This window comes from Dipteris shenzhenensis, chromosome 8 (genome assembly GCF_047967505.1).
Source record: "Dipteris shenzhenensis isolate YYH24624 ecotype China chromosome 8, Dip_SZ_1.0, whole genome shotgun sequence".
In the NCBI taxonomy this organism is placed as follows: Eukaryota; Viridiplantae; Streptophyta; class Polypodiopsida; order Gleicheniales; family Dipteridaceae; genus Dipteris; species Dipteris shenzhenensis.
In genome coordinates this window covers 3135990-3161327 of record NC_141603.1, presented here as the reverse complement: position 1 = coordinate 3161327, position 25338 = coordinate 3135990, and the positions used below count along the sequence as shown (strand labels likewise).

Genomic DNA, 25338 nt, shown 5'->3' with positions numbered 1-25338 from the left:
ATGTTGTCATTAGTCTAGAGGAATTCCTCGATAGAAGGAAGTATTCAATGGAAAGGTGTTTCATTTCCTCCCCCCATGTGCAAGCTTCACCAAATCTAAATACGAAATGCATTCCTACTCTATCGATGAGTGAAACATGTTTTTGAGAAGGTTTTGGACCATGGCGACTCTCTAAGTGGGCGTTCCCCATGGTAACTCTACTAGGGAGCTATTGGCATTATCGTTCTTGGGGATGATTATTCTAGCAATAGAGTTAGTTCTCTATTGCCTAGCCTCTCTACACTTTTTGTTGACACCTATAACACTGCGCTTACATCATATAACACTATTGGCATTAGAGTTGTCGAGATGATTGTCTTAGTGATGGAGTTGATGCTCTTTCTCTCTCACACTCTCCCTTACACTTTTGTTGGCTCTCTGTTACCTAGTCTGTCACATACTTTTGTTAGCGCTTTATTGCCCTCTCTCACATACTCCTAGACACTTTTATTGACACCTAGAAAACCTTACTTATAGCACATATGTAAACTTTATTTGTGACTGGTGAAGACTTCTGTTCTTATAAAAGGTCCTAGGAGGCACGAATCTAGTTTAATAGGTCAAAAATGCATCTCATGTACTAGGGGAGCAAGTATAGGCCTCTTAATGATGAAGGATCCATAAATGAGAGGGAGCTTTATATACCATAGACGAATTTGGCAACCATGGTTATGAAGTGCAAGGGAATGAGGGAGGATCTTAAAGCCTCTTAGATAGGTATAATAAACTCATTTTAAGAGAGTTGATGGTCAGGGTCACCTACTATAGGTGAATAACCATCTCTGTTGACCCAAATGTAGGGGTCAATTGTCATCTTGATGCAACAATGTTGCCCCTTATTACACTTAGCCACATTGTTCCATATTGCAAAAAAGCGGTTACTTCATACAATGATTACAAGATTGTTACCCCTGTTGGGTACAACAATTTTGAAAATTATTCGAAAAAATCTTAGGTAATTGTTCCTCATACCTTCGACTTTCCAAAGAGTCCTAGATGAATACTCCTTAAGCCTTATGCACATGGGGATGTGCTTCACTATTCCACTATCAAGTGGTTCGTTGCTTGATTATAGGTCACTAGTTAAAGGTGAGTTGCTTCCATTGTTGGGTTAGAGCTACATTGTTGTAGACACCAAGGGGGCAATCATGAGGGTAAGGGAGTTTGTTGCTAGTGATGGCCCATTGGAGCTATAACCGAGCATAGGACCATTAAGAGGTTTAACTCTCAATACACCCTCTAAAAATAATATTTTCTCTCATGTAAGAAAATAAGGTGAGGAGTCTTCAAGGTACATTATATGGGATATATTTAGGACTTTAGGAGTTGGGGGTACCCCCTAACTTCTAAAGTTTTAGGGGACATATTTAGGACTTTAAAACTGAGGGGGTAGACCCTTTGGGTGGTAGGTAGGTAGATGAGGCTTTATTTGTGCTAGGGAGTGATGGGAGTCATTTCATTGGTGGGTGTAGCATTTGGAATGCGTCGAAATTTTGTGTGGAGGAGGAGATTTCAAAGAGGAGGTGAGCCGTGGGTGCTTCATGTCAAAAAAACATTGGGAGACACCATGATGTGACGAAAACTTGTGCGTCATATGAGAGTAAACCTTCAACAATGTTACGCTCCTTGATAACTTGTAGAGGGCATGGGTCGTCCCCGCTGGACGCCAAGAGGTAAAAGTGAGGGACTCTATGGCTTGGCCGCTCTCGCGAAGTGTACCGGGTCAAGTGTAAATACAATCTAAAGGACGAGATCCATGCTCAAAACACCCCCTCATCCCTTCACCTTCACCTTCACCTTCACAAAATCTACCCATTCAGCTCACAACCTTGGCCTTCCCCCCCTCTCCGCGCCCCTTTGCTTGCCCATGCAATTCTTCCTTTGCTCGCATTTCCCCCTCTCTCGCTTGGTCGAGCTCACACTTGATCTATTTCACCTTCCAATCGCCTCCCACCTCGTGCCGCATCTTGCACTCCTCAAGTCTCTTTAGGCGTACTAATCACAACTATTCACCGTGCAGAATAAATTCGTATGACTTCTTTAACAACCAATGACAGGCAGAAGGCGTGCGACAGGCCGGACAAGCTGCTCGCCTCTGTCTGCCAAACAATTGCCGAATCTGAGAGCGACTTCCAATATTATGACAGCCAACGGAGCAAGAAGTTGTAATAAGGCATGTTGGATTGCGAATTGGATGCAGGATTGTCCGCATTGCGTGTAGTACAAGCACAACCTACTATCGAATCCCACATACTGCACAGGACGCCGTCAATGGATAGAAAATGGATGCTTCCACTGCTTGCAAGATGCGCATTGTCGCTTATCTTTTTTGCTGTTTCAACACTTCTTCTCATTGCTTATTCTCATAATGCCGCTTTGTCCATCCTCCAATTTATTCCCGTCGGAAATATAAATCGGGTGCCGGCAATTGACACCTTCGAAACTGAAGTCCCAGTATACAGCTTTCCTCCTCCCCCGAAATTTGCCTATGCCATACAAGGATCGAAGGGGGATGGGATGAGGATGAAAAGAATTCTGCAGGCTCTGTATCATCCCAGAAATGAATACGTTCTACATTTGGATTCGGAAGCCTCTCCCCAGGAAAGATTGAATCTTTCCAGGTACGTGAGGACGGATCCAACGTTTGTACAAGTAGGCAACGTGCACGTGATCTCAAAAGCAAATCTTGTAACCTATAGAGGTCCAACTATGGTCGCATGCACTTTACACGCAGCTGCGATCTTACTACGAAAGAGCAAGGATTGGGATTGGTTCATCAACTTGAGCGCCTCAGACTATCCGCTTGTCACTCAGGACGGTCTCTCTCTCTCTCTCTCTCTCTCTCTCTCTCTCTCAACCTCTTGCCAAACCTCCCAGGCCTCTGTGTGTATTATTGCTACGCTAGTGATTTTTGCAGAAGAGTGCGATCAAGACGATTCCCCTACTCTTCAGCCCTCTATAGGATTAATTTTGAGGTTTTCTGGGGCTTCTATCGTTGTCATTATCTGCTGTACGGGATTAAGAAAGGCAATCACATTTTGCTGTTTTGTAAGTAAATGGATAAAGTAAGGATGAAGTACAAGAAAGGCCTGAGACAATAAGCGTTATCTTTTACTGGGTAGCGACCTTTCACAAGAAACTTTATCCTGGAGATGAGTGAAGAGAGATTGTGTTCGTTTCGTTGACGCTAAATTGAGAACAGTAGGAGATCTTCGATCTACGCTACAGACGTGTTCTGTCGGAGTTTTGGGGGTTCTAGAAAAAGTATTCCCTTAACCGCATTGTTTACATTGTTTATTGTAGTATTTAAATTTTGTATTCGAAATCACGGTTGAACCTTGTTCCTGCCAGATTTGCTTCATGTGCTAGCCTATGTTCCAAGAGACCTAAATTTCATCGAACACACGAGTAGACTTGGCTGGAAAGAGTAAGTTGCTTCAATGGGAATCTGGTTTATGAGCCGTATCGAATTGCTGTGTTATCGTCAAGACAGGATTGGGTCTGCACAGTGTAATTGGGCTTTTGCATGAAGGTGAGGTGGACATGGGTGCCACGTCTGAGATTTTTACGACTCTTGACAGGAATCAAAGGGCGAAGCCTATAATGATAGATCCAGGGCTTTACACCTCAAAGAAGGCAGACCTTTTCTGGATTTCACAGAGAAGGCCATTGCCCACTAGTTTCAATTTGTTTACAGGTAATGAATTATTGATTCATTGAAGTCCTCGTTCCTTGTCATAAGCGACCAAGCTGATCATTATTTTAAGTTTTTTTTTTAATTAGAGGAATCCAAAGCACAGGTTGGGGTTCCATTTTCATCAAAGTGCATGTAAGACATGTATACAGGCAATCTGGAGAGGATTTCTGTATGACGAGCATGATTAGTCACACAACACCTGAATGGATCAAGGTCTTGGGTATCATGTTTTTCCTGATGACGTTCGTGGAACTGGTGCCTAAACTTTGAAGTTTTGGTTTATTGATTACAGAGGAATGAAAGAAGTAGCTCAGAGGGCTCTTGAAATAAACTTCCATTGGTTTGCATCCTTACCCCACATATTTGTGTGTGGTCCGATAACAGAACCTGCAAACCTGATTGACTAGCTGATATCTACATCAGTGGCTACCCATGGAGAAGTCGCTGTGGGTTTTTCTGATTTATGTCCGCTCATTCTAGTGTTGTGACTGTCAGCTTCTTTGTGAGGGCATTTGCATAATACAAAGGGAAATTAATGCCATTAGAATCTCTGAGGGATTAATGTAATGGGGATAATTCCCCTTTAAAGCACTTCAACCTCTATTTTGTGGCCTTCCATGACATTCAACCATCTTCTGCTCCATTTGCTCCCATATCTTGCCCTTTCCTGGTATTTTCCTTTCTGTTTCAGCTGTTAATATGAGATAAGACATTCTATGTATTTCTTTTCTCTCTTTAGAAACCCTGGACCCCAAGCTTCACGACCATAACTGGAAGCACCAATGCTTAGTAAATTTTGCATTTCAATTACCAGCTCCAAATGTTCGTCTCCAGTATTTGGCAACTTGAGAAAGGCCTTTTGTCCACCTAAAGTCGTCTTTCAATGCATTTGTTACACCTGCAAAGGGTCTCGAATTCTAGCCCTGTAGGAGGCCAGTATTTCAAGCTTTTGGCAGAGATAGAATCTGGAATGCATACTGTTCTCATGTTGCTGCCCTTGTGTTTTCATTGTGCGCAATTTCATCTAGGACTTTTAAATAGTTTTTTTTTTTTTTCCTTACCACGAACTCCTGCTAACTGATACAAATCATGGGGACGATGGCACATAGTTGTTCCACCAGCCAATCTCTGTGATAGCATGCTCGTATGATTCTCATGTATGCTTTTCCTGCATGCTACATACAAAGCCCACATTTCCCTAGATGATTCTGCATGCCACATGTCACAATCCTAGGGTCATTCCTTGGTGTACCATTTACCCCTCTCTTGAAATAGCATTTAATTCCATTTGCCCCTTAGCAATTACATATTTTTGGTGCCCCTAGACCCCTGCCCTTTAGAACTATCTAGTCAGTGGAAATTCGCCCTCGCCAAGGACCTTGACATTGATTCCTTTAGCCATATGCTTGAGGCACAATGAAATACAATACGAAAGTTGATCCTCTAAAGGAAAATGTCCACCGACCCTTCCAAGGTCATATTATCTCAGCTTGAGCATCACATTTCTATTTTGGTTTCTTCTCAAGTATATCGTCTTTCCCTGGGCCTTTTTTTGTGTCTCTATGCCTTTTCTTGTTGTGGTGCAGGTTTGCAAGCGTTTTCCACCTCTTTAGACTCATAGTCATGCCCATACTTGTGTGGGACTCAATGTTCTCTGTCTCTCGACTTAGTCCAAAACATTACTCAACTATTTTGATAAATTCCTCTGTGAATTTTCTGGAATTTTCCGCTCAGTTTCTCTACCCTTCTGCACTCTCAGTCTCCTTCACGTCTGCTGGTTTTATTCTCTTGATTGTTCTTCTGGTTCCAAAGATTTCTTTTTTCCTGTTTTGTTTTCAATGTCATTATTTGGGTTTGTTCCTCTTTGATGTTCTTTCTCTTGGATCCTTTTGTGCTGAATAGTACGGGCTAGTGTTGGGATTTTAGCATCAAGTTCTGTAGCTTGAATTGTCCGTAAGTCTAGCTTTCTGATGTAGTCAAGATTGACTGTTCCATGCTGTGTTTGGCATGTGCCATGGAGAGAGAGAGAGAATGGGTGAGGTGTCTAAGAAACTTGCAATCTGCAACTTGGAATTGTAGGATCAGCATGGATGATACTGACTCGTGCATTCATTGAATACTGTATCTGGGGTTGGGACAACCTGCCTCGCCTCATGTTAATGTACTATACAAATTTTGTTTCAACACCGGAGGGATACTTCCATACAGTTATCTGCAATAGTCAGGACTTTCGGAATACAACAGTCAATCATGACATGCATTATATCAAGTGGGATACTCCTCCAAAGCAGCATCCCATTCCCCTCACCATCGAAGACTTCACAAACATGACTGCCAGTGGTGTCCCGTTTGCAAGAAAGTTCAACAAGGATGATCCAGTACTGGACGAGATAGATGCTGTACTTCTTGGCCGCAAAAAAGGTTTCTTTACGCCAGGAGCATGGTGCATTGGGGAAGACCAGGATGGAAAAGATCCATGCTTAGTGATTGGTGACACTAATATTCTGAAGCCAGGATCAGGAGCAAAAAGGCTGGAACACTTAATTCTCCAGCTTCTTTCTGCAGAGGTTTTCCGTCCAAAACAATGCAAGGCTACCTAAACTTGGAAATGCTATTGGCACGGTTTGGAGATTTGCTTCTCTCTGAAGGTAATATGCTGTACATGCATGTTGTTTTAACTAGAATAAAAAACAAAGAATGATGTAACGGGAACAAAAGGATCAGTTGCAGGAGAGAATTATGAGAAGCTTTACTTTTCTCTGATCGTAAGAGTGTGAATGATGTAGAGGGATTAAAAGCAGCACGTAGGGCCAGGCATTACTCAACAATAAGCATGCTCGTGATGCTAACCTCTGTTGGTCCTTGTTTGCAGTGTTCCACTGATACTTTGTGACTTTCTTGGACAAGTGGCCCTTTATTGACTCTCTCTCAGCTTATTGCAGGTAGTTTGGTTCAAAGAGCATCATCTATCTCCTTTTGCATATTGTAACTGCTGTGTTGATCTCTATTTGCTTCAGGTAGATGTGATCACACACCTTAAATATATTCCCAATATATTAGGTCTGTGAGTTGGGGCTTTCTGTACTTCTGTTGTACAGAAGGCTCTCTCTCTCTCTCTCTCTCTCTCTATCTATCTCTCTCTCTCTCTCTCTCTCGTTATTTTGAAAACCAAAAGGCAAATGCGGCCATTTTCAAGTGTTCATTGACAGGATTATTAACAAGAAAAGCTGAAGAACTTGTTGGTTGTTTAGCAGGTGCTTTTCTTTATTTCACACTTTTTGGGGAAGCAAAATGTGGAAATCAATCTCACAGCACAGTCTTTTCAAAAAATATACTGAATTCAATGCTATGGAGAGAAGAGACTATGTTTGGGTGGCTTTTAAGCATACACTTTAGTCAATAAATGTGTCGTGCTTTACAAAGACACACATGAAGGCTGTAAGTGCAGTAATGCAAATGACATGCCACCTGTCAAGACACCTTGAAGCTATGTTTGTTGATGGAATGCTTTAAAGACTTGAGGATTGATATGTAAATTGCAGTGGTACAAATGGCATACCACCTGTCAAGATGTTTAACAGGACAGTGGTCTAATGTAATTTTGGACCGCTGCATGAGAATGTCTAGCTGGACTTTGTTCATTGCAAGATATTGTGCGTCTTCATTGTCTCTAACCAGAATCTTTGTAACTCAAAGTGCAGCTTTATGCTTGGATATTGATGAGAACATACTTCGGTAAGGAACAATCGTGTAGATCGTAGGAAGCTTCTCTAGATTGAACCTTGCATTTGAGAGTCCTAGAGCTATGCTTCAAAAATATATTTGCAATATAATAACCTAGTGTGCCCACTTCAGTCTATAGCAATGATCAAATTGCAACAACAAAGTTTGGCTCATTATGATCTAGATGGAACCCTGCATTTTGTCTACCATGCTTGGCCCATTATCCCCAATTATCCTTTCCACATTATCCTTCTATGCCTCTTGGACCAATCCCCTTGATATCTTTTTTTATCACTCTTCATTTGAGTCCATCTCTACCTCTCCGTGTACATTTGTTGATCTTCCCTAGCCTCCGTTTTTTCAAAGGGTTAGTACATAGACTTGGTTCATCTCTAGATCCACCTACTTCCCTTCAGTTTGTTTTTTCACAGCCCTATTGAGCATTGGCCTTGTTTTTGAGAGTTATTAAGTGATCTCCACCACTATTAAAGTTGTTTAGAGTTTTCCTTCATCTCCACTATTTGACTCCTTCCCTTCACAATCAATATTGCATGGCTAACAGGCATTATATTGGGTCCCTAAGCTTTCTCTAAGCCAATGGATTCTTGAATCTGTGCATATTTAGAGAAATAGGATGACTGAATAGCGCTTGAGCAAAATCATTCCTAGTTTAGCAATGACCATTGGCAATGCTAGTTGTGCTTTTCCATGCAACCCAGGCTACACCAATTTTCAACATACAATGCAATGAACCTAAAGTCAGGGAAGAATGCCACATTTGTCAAGTTTGAAGTGGATTGGATTGGAAGGGTGGTTGTTGGAGTAGATGTTCTTGTTAGAGATAGAGATGTTTGGAACATGTCTAAGGAGAAGGTTTATATCATTCATTGACACTTCAAGATTTACGAGTACCTTTAATGCTTTAAAGCTTTGAAAGGAGGAAAAATATTCAATGCTTGAATCTTGGAGAAGATTAAAATAACTAAAAGGCTGACTAGATGTTGTTGTAAAACACACAAATAACTTGTGATGCTCAGCATGTGTAGAGATTAGATCGTTGGAACAACAAAGAATAACACAAGCAAAGGTACTAAAGTATGAAGAATCATGAAATCTTGTTGAGATACATGATTCATGTTGATAAATCCAATCGCTTCATGCAAGGGGCTTATGAAGCATGTTAATTTAATCGGAGAGAACTCAAAGGATGTGACCTTTTGGCATGTTGCAGCCATGGAAATAATTCACATGAAAGAATTAATCCTTATGTCTTATTTATCTATTAATATGAAACTCCACGCGCCGAACTCTTCCCACTCCACTGATTAATGGGGATTCCCTTCTACTCCAGTGCAAGATAATTTGTTCCGTGAGAGGATTGCCAATGTATTTTACCATGCCCCATAACTTTAAGGAATTGTTCGATCAACTTCATCTAGCTTCTACATAATCTAGCTATACGGCTTGCCACAAGGAAATAAAATGCTTGCGTGTACACCATGCCAAGAGATGAGCATGTCAAGACTACGATCACGAGATTGGAGGTGCAATTGAAATCTTTGATTGAGGCTAGCATTCACTTGAGAGAGGAGTGTTGGGATACACCTAGTTGGGTGGGGATGATAGCCTAGATGCAATGTGTCGTCAACAACCTTATGCCATCTATCCTTTTTCCATTGGATAGTGCTAACCTCCTCCCCACATTTCCTTCTTACAATCAAACAATTTGGAGATAACACTTATAGGATGAATTGCCACAAGTAGAGAATATCTTCGAAAAATCCATTCAAATTTTGGCGATAACATGTAAATCCAAGCATGGAATTTTGAGCATGTGCAAACTGTAGATTGCCTTACGATTTGGTGTTCCATATTTGATTTCTTCTTTCTTTCTCTCTATTCAAATTTTAATCCATGCAAATTGATTTTATTCTATTGATGTAATTTAAAATGTATAAATAATTGCATCATCAATCAATTGAATCCATATTACAACTATATAGTAGCAAGTGCAGCATACTCTTTATCGTTGCTATATTCAGACAAACATTTAGTGATTTTATCCATGTGACATTCAATAAAATCAACTTCATCTAGCATTCAACATTTATCCAAACATAAAAAAAGTTGCAATTGTATAATGATAATTAATTTCATCCATCCATCCTACAATCAATTTCATCCATTCATGTGACATTCAAAAAAACTTCTGGTACTTCACAAAGAACATGGAAAGACGATCAAGAAGCTGCAACAGGATCTGATGAAGTCCCAAAGGGAATTGTGTGAGTTTTGCCAAAGGTTGGAACAGGATGCCGAGCTGCTCACCGTCTAATTGCAACAAGATCAAAAGGGAGCGCCAGTTTGCTATGGCTATGAAAGAAAGCGGATGATTTCTCTTAACAATTGAGTGGCAGAAATGTTTTGATGCCAAACGAGATTTGATCGAACCGTTGTGTGCATGGATTGGGTGTTACAGGGATTACATGAAACGCTCTATTTCACCTCAAAGCACCCAAATCAATGTTCAGCCCACGAGCAGACTAAGCAAAATGTGCAGAGTTACTCCCATCACGAATTCCAGGTTTGGGCTGATAATTTCATGGCCTCTCCCCGGGTCAACTGATAGAAAGAAGCTGTGTGAAAAGAACAGGGAGGTCTTGTTTGCGGTGAACATCCAGTGCCCACCCATGACTTTCTATTTCTTAAGACTTCCCTCCTTTGTTCCTTGATGTCCACTTTTTCTTGCTTGTGTACAACCCTTGGAGTCTCCACCACAATGTCATCATTCCACCCCTTCATTATGCAACCAATACTCATTTCTTCCATAGCTATGTACTCAAGCCATGCCCACTTAAAGGTGCACTTAATCCATGTGTACTCATACGAGAAGATGCCCTCAATCCATGACTTCACGTAGGTGACTATCCCCTTAACCTTGACTACCTGAAGTTGTTCTCAACCCATGAGTACTAAAGATTGCTCTTTCCTTGAGTAGTAGGTGCCCACAATCCATGTATTAATCCAGTAGTGAATAAGGTCTTCTAAACATAAAAGACAATCCATATTACTTCCAAATTCAAAAATAAAAACTATATGTTTGATGATACAATACAAATTTATCAAATGAATTCTAGATAGTTAATAACCTTCTTTTCCTCTTTGAGTTGATAAATTAATCAACTCAAAGGAGGAGTGACATCTTTATAAGAAATCTTAGTCTTCATCAAGAGATATATACCCCAACCTAAAGGTCTCACTCTTTGCCATATCTTTGATTTTACTAATTGGTTTGAACACCAATCTACCACTTGTAGCCCTTTGGTAACATCAAAGACAACTCTTCTAAAATTGGATCAAGTTTGATGATCCAAAATTAATCCTTGACAGTGCTTACTACTATTTTTTCCCACAATTCATCACTCCCCTTTTAATGGGTTCCTCTAATTTGAACCAAAAGCTTCTTTATATTTCTCAAAAAGCTCTTTTACGAGTGGTTTGGTAAAGATGTTTGCACATTATCTTTGTTGTCACAATGCTATAGTATGATGGCACCAAGTAGCACTCATTCAAATGCTCATAGACATCAGTATGTTCATGGAATGATATACAAGACTCTTTGCTAGTGCTTGAGCTAATTGATTATCATAATCTTTTTGCAATAATAAATCTTCTAATTCATTTTGCTTCACAAGACTTCATGGTAAGGGCTCTACATTTAGCTTCTCTGGAAGACAAATAAACTATTTATTGTTTGTTTGATAGAAATTGCTCCTTGATGCACAAGCTTGGATTTATCTTGTTGTGTTGTGACTACTGGCATAGTCATTATCACAATAGCCATGTAACTTGAGATGGCTACCTATTTATTTTAATCCAAACTATCTTGTGCCTCTGATGTATCTTAAGATTCTTATAGTGGCATTCAAATGTGCTTTCTTTGAATTTGACATAAATTGTGCAAGAAAGATAATGTCATGACATATATCTAGCCTTATGTTTGTTAGATCTTTTGAAAAAACCAATGAAATGTCCACCACAGGCTGACTGGATGCCAAGGAAGCTTGGATGAAACCTTTTGGAGCTTGCTCTCAAATCCTTTTGGATGAAACCTTTTGGAGCTTTGCTATTATGCCCACTGCTTAGAAACACATGAGACAATCAGGAGACCTATCTTGCAATCAAATCCACCATCTCCCATACGATATCATCCCTTTAGAAGACTTGAGTGTAAGTACTCGGCCCACATTATATATACATGAGAAACCAAATGGCCAGCCCCTGATACCTCTTCACTCACACGGTTGGTTTCTCTTCTTCATGGTGCAACCCACGGTCCATATCTCCTGCTCTTTTTCTTCATGTCCTACACTATGGAGATTTTCCAGAACCTGTTGTACATGCATATGGGCAAAAGACCTTTGTTGCAAGTCACCAACCAACAAGCCAAGTCTCTTACAACTCAGCAATAGCTCAGCTTCCAAACAAGTCATCAAATTTCACAATTCATTCTGGTACTGCCTCTGTATAATATGCCCCCATAATTCCATAAGGCCTCCCTGAAATACCTCCGGACTTATACAGCCAACCCCACTTGCCTTCTCACATCCACAACAAGAATTGTCTACTGCCCACAGTGCAATTATGCATATACTTCACTAGAGATGGTGGCCAATCCGCATGGGCCTATCAAGCTCTTAGGACTACTCTTTGAACACCAGGCTCTGTTGCTGAGACCAATCCAGCACATACAGAGCCAAGCATATTTCACACAACTACCTAGCAAGAAATCACCCGAACATATCTTCATCGAGAGACCATTAGCAGTTCACCTCAAACGACTCTCAGAAGAACTGAGTACGAGGCCAACCACCTCTATCCACTTGAGCTACAAGCGAGTTGCTTCCACGAAAATCAACATAGATATGCGCTCTACTTGCTGCTTTGAACCGGTACACAATCTGGGCTTCTATAATCGACCAAAACTATCACTACATGCATCCACCAGGATCTCAAACGTGAAGGAGTTCCTTCCCTCTTTCATAGTTACCTTCCATGACTTTCTATCCTTATTACGGCCGCCAAACTCAGCACCTGGCTTCCTTGATCACCAGCAGCGTCTACTGGGACAACCAGAACACCTTGAATCCTTAGAACTTCTCTGTCATCAATCACGATCAATAACAGTGCTGTCACCTTCCACTAATTCAGAATCATGCAATCTCATACACAAGTTCGTCAAAAGAGCTTCCATCTACTCTCACAAGAAGATCATGCTCAACCACCGTTATCAAGTGCTCGCAATAACTAGCAAACACTTTTGGATCTCTGCCTTTTCCTTCTTGAAACCATGTGAGCAACTGCCTGCTGCCCACACCTTAGTCAAAATTATACTCCATGAGAGAAGCAAACACCATGAGGAACCCAATTCTCACCCAAGACAATCAAGGGCACTGAAATGACCTGCAACCAATCCCATATCCTTTGCTGTCAACTCACAAACACACTCATCAGATCACACACTAACAATAACAATGCTTCCCTACACTCTGCAAACGAGTCATAGCTCACTAAAATCCCTCTAAAACGAGAATAAGCTCATGAAATCTTGATCAGCTACCCTCTGCAAGATGAGACAAGCAAGAAGATGCCTTGAAATGATCTAGTTGCCCCTACTTATGGATGATCAACTGATAGTCTGGTCTTCACTTCCATCACTTCTCGTCCCTTGCTTTTCATGCAAAAGTTTGGATCCTGTTTGTCTCTTTTCCCATGATCAATATGGACCATCGTTTTCGTTCCTTTCCTTGTGGCCCACTTTTTTCGTCTGTGGACATGCAAAGTACTTCTTGAGCTATAGTCTTTTTAGAAAAGTACCCGTCTTTCTTCAGTGGCTCAGCAACCATTCCCTTTACTGCCCTTCTACTGCTAGTTCCTTTGACAACGCACAGTCTTCACTTAGTTCACCATCCATTCCTTGTCCCAATGCAAGATCCAAGCTTGGTCCACATCCAAACTCCAATGGCTATCCAATCATCAAATTGGCATCAAAGCCCAGGTCATCATTTCCTACAATCAGGGTTCTCCATACAAGCGCATTTTTATTTATAAAAAGCATAGACAATACAAAACATTGTCTCAAAAAATAAAAAAGACTATTGTTGTGCTATACACTAGCTACCATCTCCTACCCTATCTGTGCCAACTACAAGTGTGCCTATCAGTGTTAGTTTCTCAAACACATGTGTGCTCCTATACATAGCCTATATAGCATTTTATTCTTGTACAAAAAAATATTAGTCGCACAAAAAAAGCCCATCACATTTTGCCCTCCCCCAATTGCTAGAGCATGCACATGCTCAGCAGCACATATCATGTCGTGCTTGCTTTCCTTAACACATTTTTGCCTCCAACTTTTACCTTCATGAGAGAGCCATATCTTGTCATACTTCACTTCATCATCAATATGTGTATCCCCACTGGGTAACCATTTGTATCTTCCTTTCCCCTCTAATTGTCCAGCATAATCCTCAACTTCTCTCTGGTAATAGCATCCCTACTTCATCTCCACTTAAATTTGTTATTTCACTCTCGCTTTCAGTGCCCTCCTCACTTTCACTGGAGCTTTCTTCACTTTCTTCTTTTTCTCCGTTTCTTCCTCAAGCAACTTCCTATCCACCATACGAAACTTTCTCCTCAACCCACTTTTATCTAGAAGAGTGAGTGTTCCTGTCCCCAGTCCTGTACTGCCTTCACCAATCTTAAGCATGGCCTACCCAGAATGAGTGGAAAGGCTCCCAACCCAGCAAGCATAACATGACAATCAATCTTAACATCAATACCAAGACCTCTCACATCCAACTTGTTCAAAATTCCCAAACATCTTACCTTAGCATGGTTTGCTAGCCGAATCTTGCCTAAAACTCCACTTACCTCAAAGCCTAGCCTTTCAACGCAAGATTGTGTAATTACGCACACTTGGGCTCCGCCATCAACATAGGCTTCACCTATTGATAAATCATGATCAGTTGCCCTCTACAAGATGTGACAAGCAAGAAGATGCCTTGAAATGATCTAGTTTCCCCTACTTATGGATGACCGAATGATAGTTTGATCTTCACTTCCATCACTTTTCATCCCTTGCTTTTCATGCAAAAGTCCAGAGCGCACAGTCTTCACTTAGTTCACCATCAGTTCCTTATGCCAATGCAAGATCCAAGGTCCACATCCAAATTCCAATGGCTATCCAATCATCAAATTGGCATCAAAGTCCATGTCATCATTTCCTGCAATCAGGGTTCTCCATACAAGCGAAATTTTATTTATAAAAAACATAGTCAATACAAAACATTGTCTCAAAAAATAAAAGAGACTGTTGTTGTGCTATACACTAGCTACCATCTCCTACCCTATCCATGCCAACTATAAGTGTACCTATTAGTAATAGTTTCTCCTACACATCTCCTATACATAGCCTATATAGCATTCTCCTTCTTGTACAAAAAAATATTAGTCGCACAAAAAAAGCCCATCAGCATATTGTCACTGGCTAAGATGTGCATTTGCATTACTTCTTATTCTTCCAAGTGTTCTCTTGGACCTTGCTCTAAGATTTTTTTTCTAGTTGTTGGGGGCTTTTGATCCTTGGAACTTGTTCTAAGATTTTCTTAGTCGTTGGTGGCTTTTCTCGCTTTGTTGTCAATGACTGTATTGATTTGCCAATTGTATTGCCAAAAGTAATCTCCATGCATTTGGATGCTTTCAAGAATGTGAATGATCTTTTTCCATTGGTCACTAGCAAGTCAAAGTTTGCATGCACTTTTGCATTTTGCGTTTTGCCTTTACATATGGACATGAATTGCCTTTTGCCATTGACTACTAGTTGGCTATTATTGAGTCAAAGTTTGCATGCACTTTTGCATTTTTCCTTTGCATATGGGCATATATTTGCATTCCTTGTGATGTCTAGGATTTTTTAATGCTTACATGCATTTGTTGCATTAGCATGACATAACTTTTTATGTCAATTTGAGCAATTACTAGCCATTCTGCATGAAAATTGATAATAGAGTTATACTTAACAACTTTGTGCCAAAACATTTAGAGTTTTGGCTCTATGTTAATTTGTATACAGAATGGCTAGTAACCATCCCAATTGCATGTGCTCTTCATTATGGCCCCTAGCAACCACAAAGTTGACACTAGGATGAAAAAGTATTTATTTGAAGTTATCCATTCTAGTTACTGATTCGGTTCCATTTGAAGTATTTATTTGAAAATGTCCATTCTAGTTATTGATTCCATTCTAGTTACTGATTCTATTCCATTTGTTTATTTCTGAAAGAACGAGACAACCTCATTCACTATCTTTTATCTCTTGTCCATGTCGATTGCAACATTAGCCTAGCTTGCTTCAACCTTGCTTTCTGTCAATGCTTTCCTTTTTTGGTTGCAACCTCATACTCTATGACACCTTTTTAACGCTTGTTCTTGATGGGTCATTTGTGTTGATGTCCTTGATTGAAATCCTTAGGTGCTAAAGACATAATTGTTAGTTGCACCTACAAAAAAATAACATAAGACACCAACACATACTAGCACGAGGTGCATTCTTGAAAAGAAAAAACAACAAGTGGGTCTATGATAATTATAGGCAAGGCTACATGCATTTGATAAGTTGATACAAGTGCTTTCTATCATTTTGCCAACCAACAGAGAAAGAACAACCACCAACGAAGAGCTATAGGCAAGGAATAGACAACCCCAAAAGAGAGAGAGAGAGAGAGAGAGAGAGAGAGAGAGAGAGAGAGAGAGCTTGCAGCAAGGGAGAGACATAGCTCTAGGCCAGGGAGAAAGTAGCTTGCAGGTGAGGGAGAGCAAAGGAGACTAGCTTGTAGGTGATGGAGACACAAAGATTGTAGCTCAGGGAGAGATTGAGCAGCCAATAGAGGGAGAGGTACAGCAGCCAAAAGAATGGTCAATATAGGGAGATGAGGTCGTTACAAGTCTTTTATTTATTGAAGCAAGGCATGCATGTGGGACATTGCATGATGCTTTTTAGACACCCATTTGCAAATTTCCATTTGGAAGTGATTCTACAAGCACTTAAAAAGAAGATTCTATGGACACAAATTTTTAGCACATCCAATTGTGCTTCCACCCTATTACTATAGGTGGAGCTATATCTCAGGTTCAAGTTCCAATTTCCAAGAGAAAATATTTGTTCACATTCTTTTGAGAAATTGAAACTATTCAAGATAGGAATACATGTTGTTGCATCTATCATGTGCAAATGCTTTACATTAAAGGGGTATTGAATCGTATTCACTCTCAAAATTTTAGGTTGCATGAAATGTCATGCAAATGTGACTGTGATTTCTACTTTTTTTAATATGAATGAGATGGACGTGGGGACCATGACCACATACACAATTGTATCACCCAACTATGGGAATTTGTTCTTGTCCCAAACTTTTAGGTAATGTTTTTCATCATCTAAAGTGCCTTATAGGGAGCTTGTACTACTGTGGCACACAAAGAATGCATTTTTATCCTCGTGAATTATACAACAAAAAATGAGAAGGTTCAAATAAATTTGCTTATCAGTTGCTCTTTCTGGTGATCGTGTTATGATGAGTCCTTGTGGATTTTTTGCTGGCTTGTTATCTACATGTATAACAATAGCATTCTCCACCTTTTTTACAAGGGTCTCCCTAGCATCCTCTGTCTCCCCTTTTTTTTCCTGTTCAGTCAAAATAACCTCTCCATCATGAGTAGGTGTCTTATTCATATTCAACTCTTTTTCAGCTATTACTATATTTGTCTTAGATCCCCCTTACTTAAACCTCATTGTCATAATCTTTCTGGTACTAGCGGTAGGACAAGGTGGTGATGGTAAAATATCCTCTACCACTTTCACCCTCTTGTATGAATCTTCTAGGTCTTGATCTGTATATCTGATTTTCTCTCAACTCTTTCTTCCTTTTTCAAAGGCACCTTCGAAGGACTTTCTGACCCTCTTATTACTGTAATAAGTCTTTCTAATTGTGCTATCACATTAACATACTCGTACAAAGCAACTAACATCTGCCTCAACCTAGATTGCATGACATTTCTATGTCTTTCTTTGCCTAGTACTTCCCCCATAATTCTGGCAAGGACAATGCCAGCCCAATTATACTGGTGGCCATTTTCAATAGAAAAATCAACAATTAGTCTGCTTCTGACATATAGTCATATTTTGTGAGAAACAAAACCCATTCCAAAAACCAAAACAATTGTTTTTGCCTCACTTGACTCTTGCAATTATTAATCATTTAGTATAACCTAGTGGTTTGAGGCATACAAACTTTACTACCATCTACTATGTTGTGCGTTTCACTTTGCTTTGGTTGGGGTATTAGGATGCAGAGGCAACTGAAATACTTTTGAAACAACCTCCTATGTGAGCTGGATTCCTTGGGCTAAGTAACCCCTTGACACTTGCAATTTTGCAAGCTATTCATCTGCCTATAGATTAATCTGCCACTTCCACCATGGACACTAGTGGTACCCTTCCAACCCCATTTTCTACAAGCAAATCTACTTCTTAGGTTCGTTTTAATCTAGGTAGAACTTAAAATCAATAAACGGAGACGATTCAACAATTGTGTATTGTCGTGAATCATCTTCACCCTTTTCACCACCGACTGACTTACTCTCCTAGAACATTTGTCTTCCAACTCTTTGAGCTTCTGTGCTTTGGAATGAAGGGTCCAATATGGCTCAAAACAGGCGTTGCACCTGCCCATGCTATTAGATAGTGTCTGTGAATCTGAGTCTGCTTGTGTTGCTACAACTACGGTATCACTTTTGCTGGTGATGATTGACTTTTGTTTAATAGCCCTCGCATGCTGAGTTTGAAATGATTGAATTGACCTCCCAAACACCAATTTATCTCAAGGCTAAGGTGTTGGCTTTTTCCTTACACAAAATTATACATGCAGCTAAATTAATCAAATGATTATCACACCAAACTATAGAGAGATAGAGTTATCAAATGACTCAATAACTTCCACTGAAAGATGACCCAATTATTCACTAACACAGGAGCTCATCCCTATGGGCTTGTTGCTCATTACAATTCTTCAAATATGTCACAAAGACACTACCACAAAGGCACAAGACCCTACTATAGCAGACCCACTCAATTGACCTCTACAAGGTTATAGTTACTAGCACACCCACTCAATTGACCTCTACAAAGTTATAGTTACTAGCACCACCAAGAGTTTGTCGCCCTATAAGATCACATCCTCCAGCACACTATCTGGCCCCTCAACCCTGCATAGAAGCCAAGAGACACACCATCTTTCTGAGCTTGCAGGAGTTGACCCTCAAACTGCCTTTTGGATAAAGCAAGAGCAAGCTCGATGCTTCATAATGTCCTACCAACTAGCTAAAGCCATGCAAAGTAGTCCACATAGTCCTTCATGTACAACTCATGTGAATAGACCAATCACACTACTTCTAGACACTTCATCACAACCAATGAAATAGAAGCATCAAGACCCCTCACTAACCTTAATCACCCATGAGGATGACGAGCTAGCATAAGGATGATGCTAAAATGAATACTGGAATCAAATGTCTGTAGCTTTACCATCTCTTTGAAGGTGACACACAATGTAGACTATCAGTCAACTGAATATGAGCCACCACCACCACTGTATTATATATGGATACCATCCCGACCAAAACTTTTGACTTCAGATCCTCCAACTAGGATGTTGTCTCTCATAATCCTATAAAAGGCTTCATGTAGAGTCCGTTAACTGGTGATGGGAATACGTTGCCATGTAAGTCTACAATCCAGAATGGTCCCTATTTTCGATCCTCCACAATCCAGTATGGTCCCTAATATCTCAGCTTTAGCTTGCCTAGAAATCTTCCCAATCTTGAGTTGTATACTAATACCAAATCATCCACCTTAAAAAGTTTGAATTTGATATTATGGTTCACGGATGCTCTCTGTCATTCCTGGATGACCTGCATTGTATGTTGACTCTAAATATTGTCCTCCTCCATTCGAAAAAATCGTTCCTATTGGAACTAAACTGGCTCTTCCAGACTTATCTTCTTGGCTGCAATTTGCAGACTTGAGGATATAAATCCCATCGGTACTACAACCTCCAAGCCATAAACCAACTAGAACGGTGTCATTCCTATGGTGACTTTAAAAGCCATTCTATATGCCCACAAACTTGAGTCCACTTTTGTATCCCAATCCTTCTATTTCTCAAATATGGTCATATGCAAAATCCAATTCATCATCTTGTTACTTGTCTCCACCTTCAATTGCCTTGTGGATGATATGTCATAGCCATCTTGTGAACCACCATATGCACATCTGTCAATTACTTCACTGTCGCATTTAGAAAGTGAGTTTTATGATCTCTGATACCAATTTGATTGGGCATCCAAACCATGTAATGATTTTTGGTACAAGAATTTTGCCACCATATTATCCCTTAGCACCTGCGCTTCAACCCATCTGGTTGAATAATCCATGGCCATCACCACATACTTGTTCCCTGTGTATTGTGCTATGGCTTAAATGGACCCATGATGTCTAGGCCCCATTTTTTGAATGTCTCCAATGGAATAATTGGATTTAGAGGCATCCTATCTACATTCACTGGATGACCATCTCTTTGACAGTATCAGTAATGCTTTTCAAATTCATGCACATCTTTGATGATAGTCAACTAGCCCACAACCCGGCTTGAAAAATCTTCTTCACTAGATTATCTCTTGCAAAGTGGCCACCGGATACTCACTGATGTGCCTCCATCAATACCGCATTTTGCTCATGCTTTGATACACATTGTCGCAATATTCTAGCAATCACAATGAAAGGTCTGCTCTTCAATGCCATCCCTTTTCTTTGGTCCTGTGACATCTCCTTCAAGGAAAAAACCATCCGTCAGAAACCAAATCATGCGATCATACCAATACATGCCCCCAATGGGTTCCACGTCAAACAAATCTACATTTGATAAATCATCCAAAATGCCCTCCAAGGGTGGTTCCCATGAATCCAACCTACTCAAATAATCCACCACCAAATGTTGGTTTCTTGGTGGGTGTACTATTGTATAATCAAACTCTTGCAACAAGAGAATCCATCTAGCCAATCACCTTATTGGTTGCACCTTGCTGACCAAATACGACAATGCTTGGTGATCCACATGAAACACAATCTTGTTTCCTAGTCAGTACTGCTGTAATTTCCCCAAGGGATAGATTATGCCTAAACCTTCCCATTTTTTCAACGAGAAATTCCATTCTACACTGGTGAGCATAGGACTTGCATAATAGACAAGTTGATACCAGCCCTTCTGCCTTTTTTGCATCAACATCGCACCAATGGCAATATCCGATGCATCCACAAAAATGTAAAAATCCAAGCTCTAGTTTGGCGGTTGTAAAACTGGTGCAACAACCATGACCTTTATGAGCAATTGGAATGCTTTTTCCTATTCCTTCCCCCAAATGATCGGAACATCCTACTTTGTATGGGGCTGGCAAACATATGATAGGTAGCGTAAGAACCGGTTATTGCATTTCACTTGGCCCACAATCCTTTGCAACTCCTTGACATTGTAGGGAACCTTAGCGTTTTAGATGGCCTTGACCTTATGGGGATCAATCGTCATTCCTTCTTCTGAAATGATGTTTCCTAACAGTACTCCTTTCTTCACTACAAAAGTGCACTTTGCCAGATTTAGGCTTAATCGAGCGGTCTAGCATTTGTCAAAACACAGATGCAATTGATCTAGATGTTAGCCTTTTTCCCAAAGACACAAAAGTCATCCAAAAAACCCCGCATGAAGCTGGAAAGGTAAGGTACAAACACCTTTTGTATCCAAGACAAAAATGTCAGTGGTGCATTCTCAAATCTGAACATCATAATGTTGCTAGCATAAACCCCCCATTCCATAACAAATGCCATTTTATCCTTATCCTCTTTAAGCCATCTAGATCTGGTTGTATCCATTGAAACCATCCAAAAACTATACATATCGTGCCTAGCAACAACATCCCAACAAAGTATCACATAACGGCAAGGGAAACAGATCCATGATTGTGGCTACATTCAGCTTTGGTAATCCACACAAATTTGAAGCTTCCCATTCTTCTTTAGAAAGGTGATTATTAGGGATAGCCAAGTCACTTTATCCATTAGATAGATAAATCCCACCCTTAGCAGTTTGTCAATCTCCTTCTTGACCTACTTAGAAAAATTCAAATTCATCCAATAACACTGTTAAATTACAGGCTTGGCATCTTTCTTCAAATTGATGTCATGATGAACATAGAGGGTCGGATCCACTCCTTTACTGGTTTTTAATTGTCCTCCATTCCCAGATTAAATTCCACCAAATCATCTTTTTTAACACAGGACGTCTTCTACATCTATTCCTCATATGACAATTCGGCCTTCAAAATTAGTTCTTCTCTGTATTTTTGATAGAGTGCTATTTTTCCCTCATTTAATTCTGGATCTATCATGGCGGGTTGGGCGTCCTTTGGTACAAATGCCTCATCTGGCATAGGATCTTTCATTGTTATTAGTAGTGGGTTGTTCCCCCTAGATCCTCTAGTGAAACACTTCTACCACAACTATCTCAAGCAGTGGAACCACTGACAGATTAGCATCTAGGAACTTTTGTCCCTCATCATCATCAAGCTTTTTCCCCATGTTCACCCATTGTGCCATGACGTCATTCTTTTTCCTTCAGAGCCACACTCGAGATCATTTGTGTCTTGAGCTTCTTCTTGCCATTTTGTATTGCAATCATTGAGAAACCCTCATCCTGCTTTACTCTAGCATATTTAAATGATGGTCTACCCAACAACATAGCTATCACATGATTATGATGGCTGAATTCTTCTTTGATCCACCATGCAAACTTGAAATGAGGCTGGCTCTACTAGTCCAGAAATTCCCAATCTTTTGAACATGTACTGAGGTAATATGTTCACTCTAGAACCTCAATAAAGCAACACTCCTGTCAAAATCCGGCCATGGTATTGCACCTTCATTGCTGGTACCATATAATCAATGTCCTCGAGTTCAGCCAGCATGCAATTGGTGTCCTCATACAACTGAGTTGGTGGTATAAACTCCTGGGGTCTGAATTGTTCATGGGGTTACATTAGATCCACTTTTAGCCTTTTCTTAACTTCATAAACCATCCATAATAGGTGCTCTATTGGGATCTTCACTTTGCCTTCTTCAGAGCTGTTAGTAGCCCTTTTGAAAAGCTTTCCAATACAAGATTTTTATCATTAACATGAATCATAGGTCTTACCTTCATATCTTTCGATGGTACTACACTAGTTCTAGGGGAATTTGGTTTGGCTTCTCGCAACTCTGGTGTGACTCATCGCTCTTCCTCTTATTGCTTGCCAGAAGCTTGCATCTTCTTGATCTAATTCAAGGTTGTTATTCGAACCTCTTCTTATGGAATGGCATCTTTTCTCTACGTATTTAGATAATAACCCTCACAAAAATCAAGCTCACACTTGCACCAAGAGTTTGAAGCTGGCATTCTTGGAGCACCTTCAAATGACACGGCCATGGTTATCTACCACTAGCTTCCATCTTAAGGTACTTTTGGCAGGCAACAAAGATTCAGTATTATGCTCAATTTGCCATCTTCTATTCCACCTTGTTTATTTGGTGTGTTGCTTGTGAATGACTAGCGTGTAGGTTTGAGCTTCCCCATTCACTGTATATGGTTTTCGGACTCAAATACTAGTCGATATTTACCCCAAAGCTTGTAGTCAAGAGAATAAAGGTTTGAGGATTGTAGAACAATTATGCTCCACCTTAGGTGCTATATTGAAGTAGAACCATTACAAAAACATACTTAGTACTTTGAGTAATAGAATCTTATAAAATTATTTACTATACCCATAAAATAATTTTTTTGCCATGAGCTCTTTTTTCAATAATTTGGATAATTGTTTTCAAGTGTGGATGTTTATGTTCCATTGTTTTTTACATTGAAGATTTATTTAGATCTTTAATACTTTAATGGTTCTAATATTACCATGCTTCTCAATTGGTTGAAAGGTTTGAATGATTGAGCTATAATTTCCATTATTTTAATATTATGTTTATTACATAAAATAGTTTAGGCTTTCTCATGGTCTTTTTTCAAGTTTTTTGTAACTCAATTTATGATGATTGCATTTATAATGAGATTGTAGAAATGCATAATGTATAAAACTTGAACGATTACTTTTTAATGTACATGACTGCACTATGTACATAATGAAGCACATTACATAAAAAATTTAATACTTTTACATGCACCATCAATACAACAAATGTTAAATGATGTTCACATTACGTGATTACATGTTCAAATATCCTAGAAACAATGTCTAACTCCTAAGACCATGAATGGGTAAGCTCAAACCTAGAGGGGGGACATTCTATTCATTTACAAGGCATTTACTAGAACCCTTGGCATGTCTGGTGCTATTCTATGCCAATACTTTTTCATAATCAACACGACTAAAAGTACAATGATATCCATGAAAGTCATGTAGGAAATGTAATTTTATACAGTGTATGTTGATTGGGTTGAGGACACTGATAAGAACTGTTCTAGCATGAGGTATTACTACACACTTGGTAATGGAGGTGTTAGCTAGTATAGCATACTACAAGTGGCTATTGCACTTTCTACTTATTTTTATTAAAGATGAATATAGCTACTTGCTATGCTGCATGATAACTAGTGTTGCTAAGAAGGTTACTTTTTAGGAATCCATTACTACCCCAACATGCCTTCCAAATCATAATCAAGGTGCATTGTTTCAGGGAAAGAATCCAAGGATTTACAAATGATTTAGCCATATTGATATGTATATCTATGTGTCTGCTCCGAGAGTGCTCATTATATTGTGTTGTATTTATTAGATCTAGGGGTAAAAGGAGGGATTAGTGACTCTCAACATAGGTTGGTAGATTATAGAAGTGGTTTGGAAGACCCTTTGATGAAGAAAATATTGACACATACAAATGACATGCTTATTGAGGGGCCAATGCTAGTTAATCTCCCTATGTTTTGTAGCATTGAAGAGCCTTCTTATATGTTGCTTATCTAGTTACATCAATGAATTTCTAGCTATAAGAGCTTGCTCTAAGTTTCTAGTAGGGCATCCAAAGTTTTCCAATGGTTAGGAACTTTGAGTCCCAAGGTCAGAATGCAAATATGATAGACATCATATCTTCATGACATCCTATCCTTTCCTTAATGACATTGTAAAAATATCTAGCCAATTTGTTCCTTGGGTGACACATCCACTCTTTGAAATGTGTCTATATATGTCCCAATGAAAAGTTAAGTTTTTTTTAAAAATTTTTAAACTTATTACGTTTTAATCAATAATTGCAATGTATAAGACTATGTGAAGAACCTTGCGAAAGTAGGCAACTATAACAATGTGGACCTATCCCTTTGCATATATATTATCTCTTGTCATTCACTTATCATACAAAATTTATTATTGCATGGGCATCATGTGTTAAAAACCATGACATGCTTGTAGTAATCTTTCAACACTTGATTCAAGGTGCATGTTTAGCACAATGATGCATAAAAATTCACAAACTCTCTATCTAGTATTCTAATGACCTTTTTATACAACTTTTCACCTTGTTGATGATGATCTACACAACTTTTCTAGGATTTATCTTCCTTATAGCTTTTGCTAATTTACTCATTACATTAATCCGTATATTTTTCATTTTTTGAATCAAAGGACTTATAAAGGTCTGTCATCTTGCTAATACAATCAACACATTCAATAATGGGCTT

General features: G+C 39.5%; 1 protein-coding gene across 1 annotated transcript; it reads left to right on the top strand.

The window, feature by feature from the left end:
* The first annotated feature begins 1830 nt into the window (after positions 1–1830).
* LOC147898969 (beta-glucuronosyltransferase GlcAT14B-like) lies at positions 1831–7408 on the top strand. The gene is made up of 6 exons (XM_087377811.1): positions 1831–2857; positions 3391–3466; positions 3621–3736; positions 5816–6384; positions 6609–6678; positions 6991–7408. The coding sequence occupies exons 1-4, from the start codon at positions 2215–2217 to the stop codon at positions 6334–6336; spliced, it is 1356 nt and encodes a 451-aa protein (XP_087233937.1). The 5' UTR covers positions 1831–2214; the 3' UTR covers positions 6337–6384; positions 6609–6678; positions 6991–7408.
* The last annotated feature ends 17930 nt before the right edge of the window (positions 7409–25338 follow it).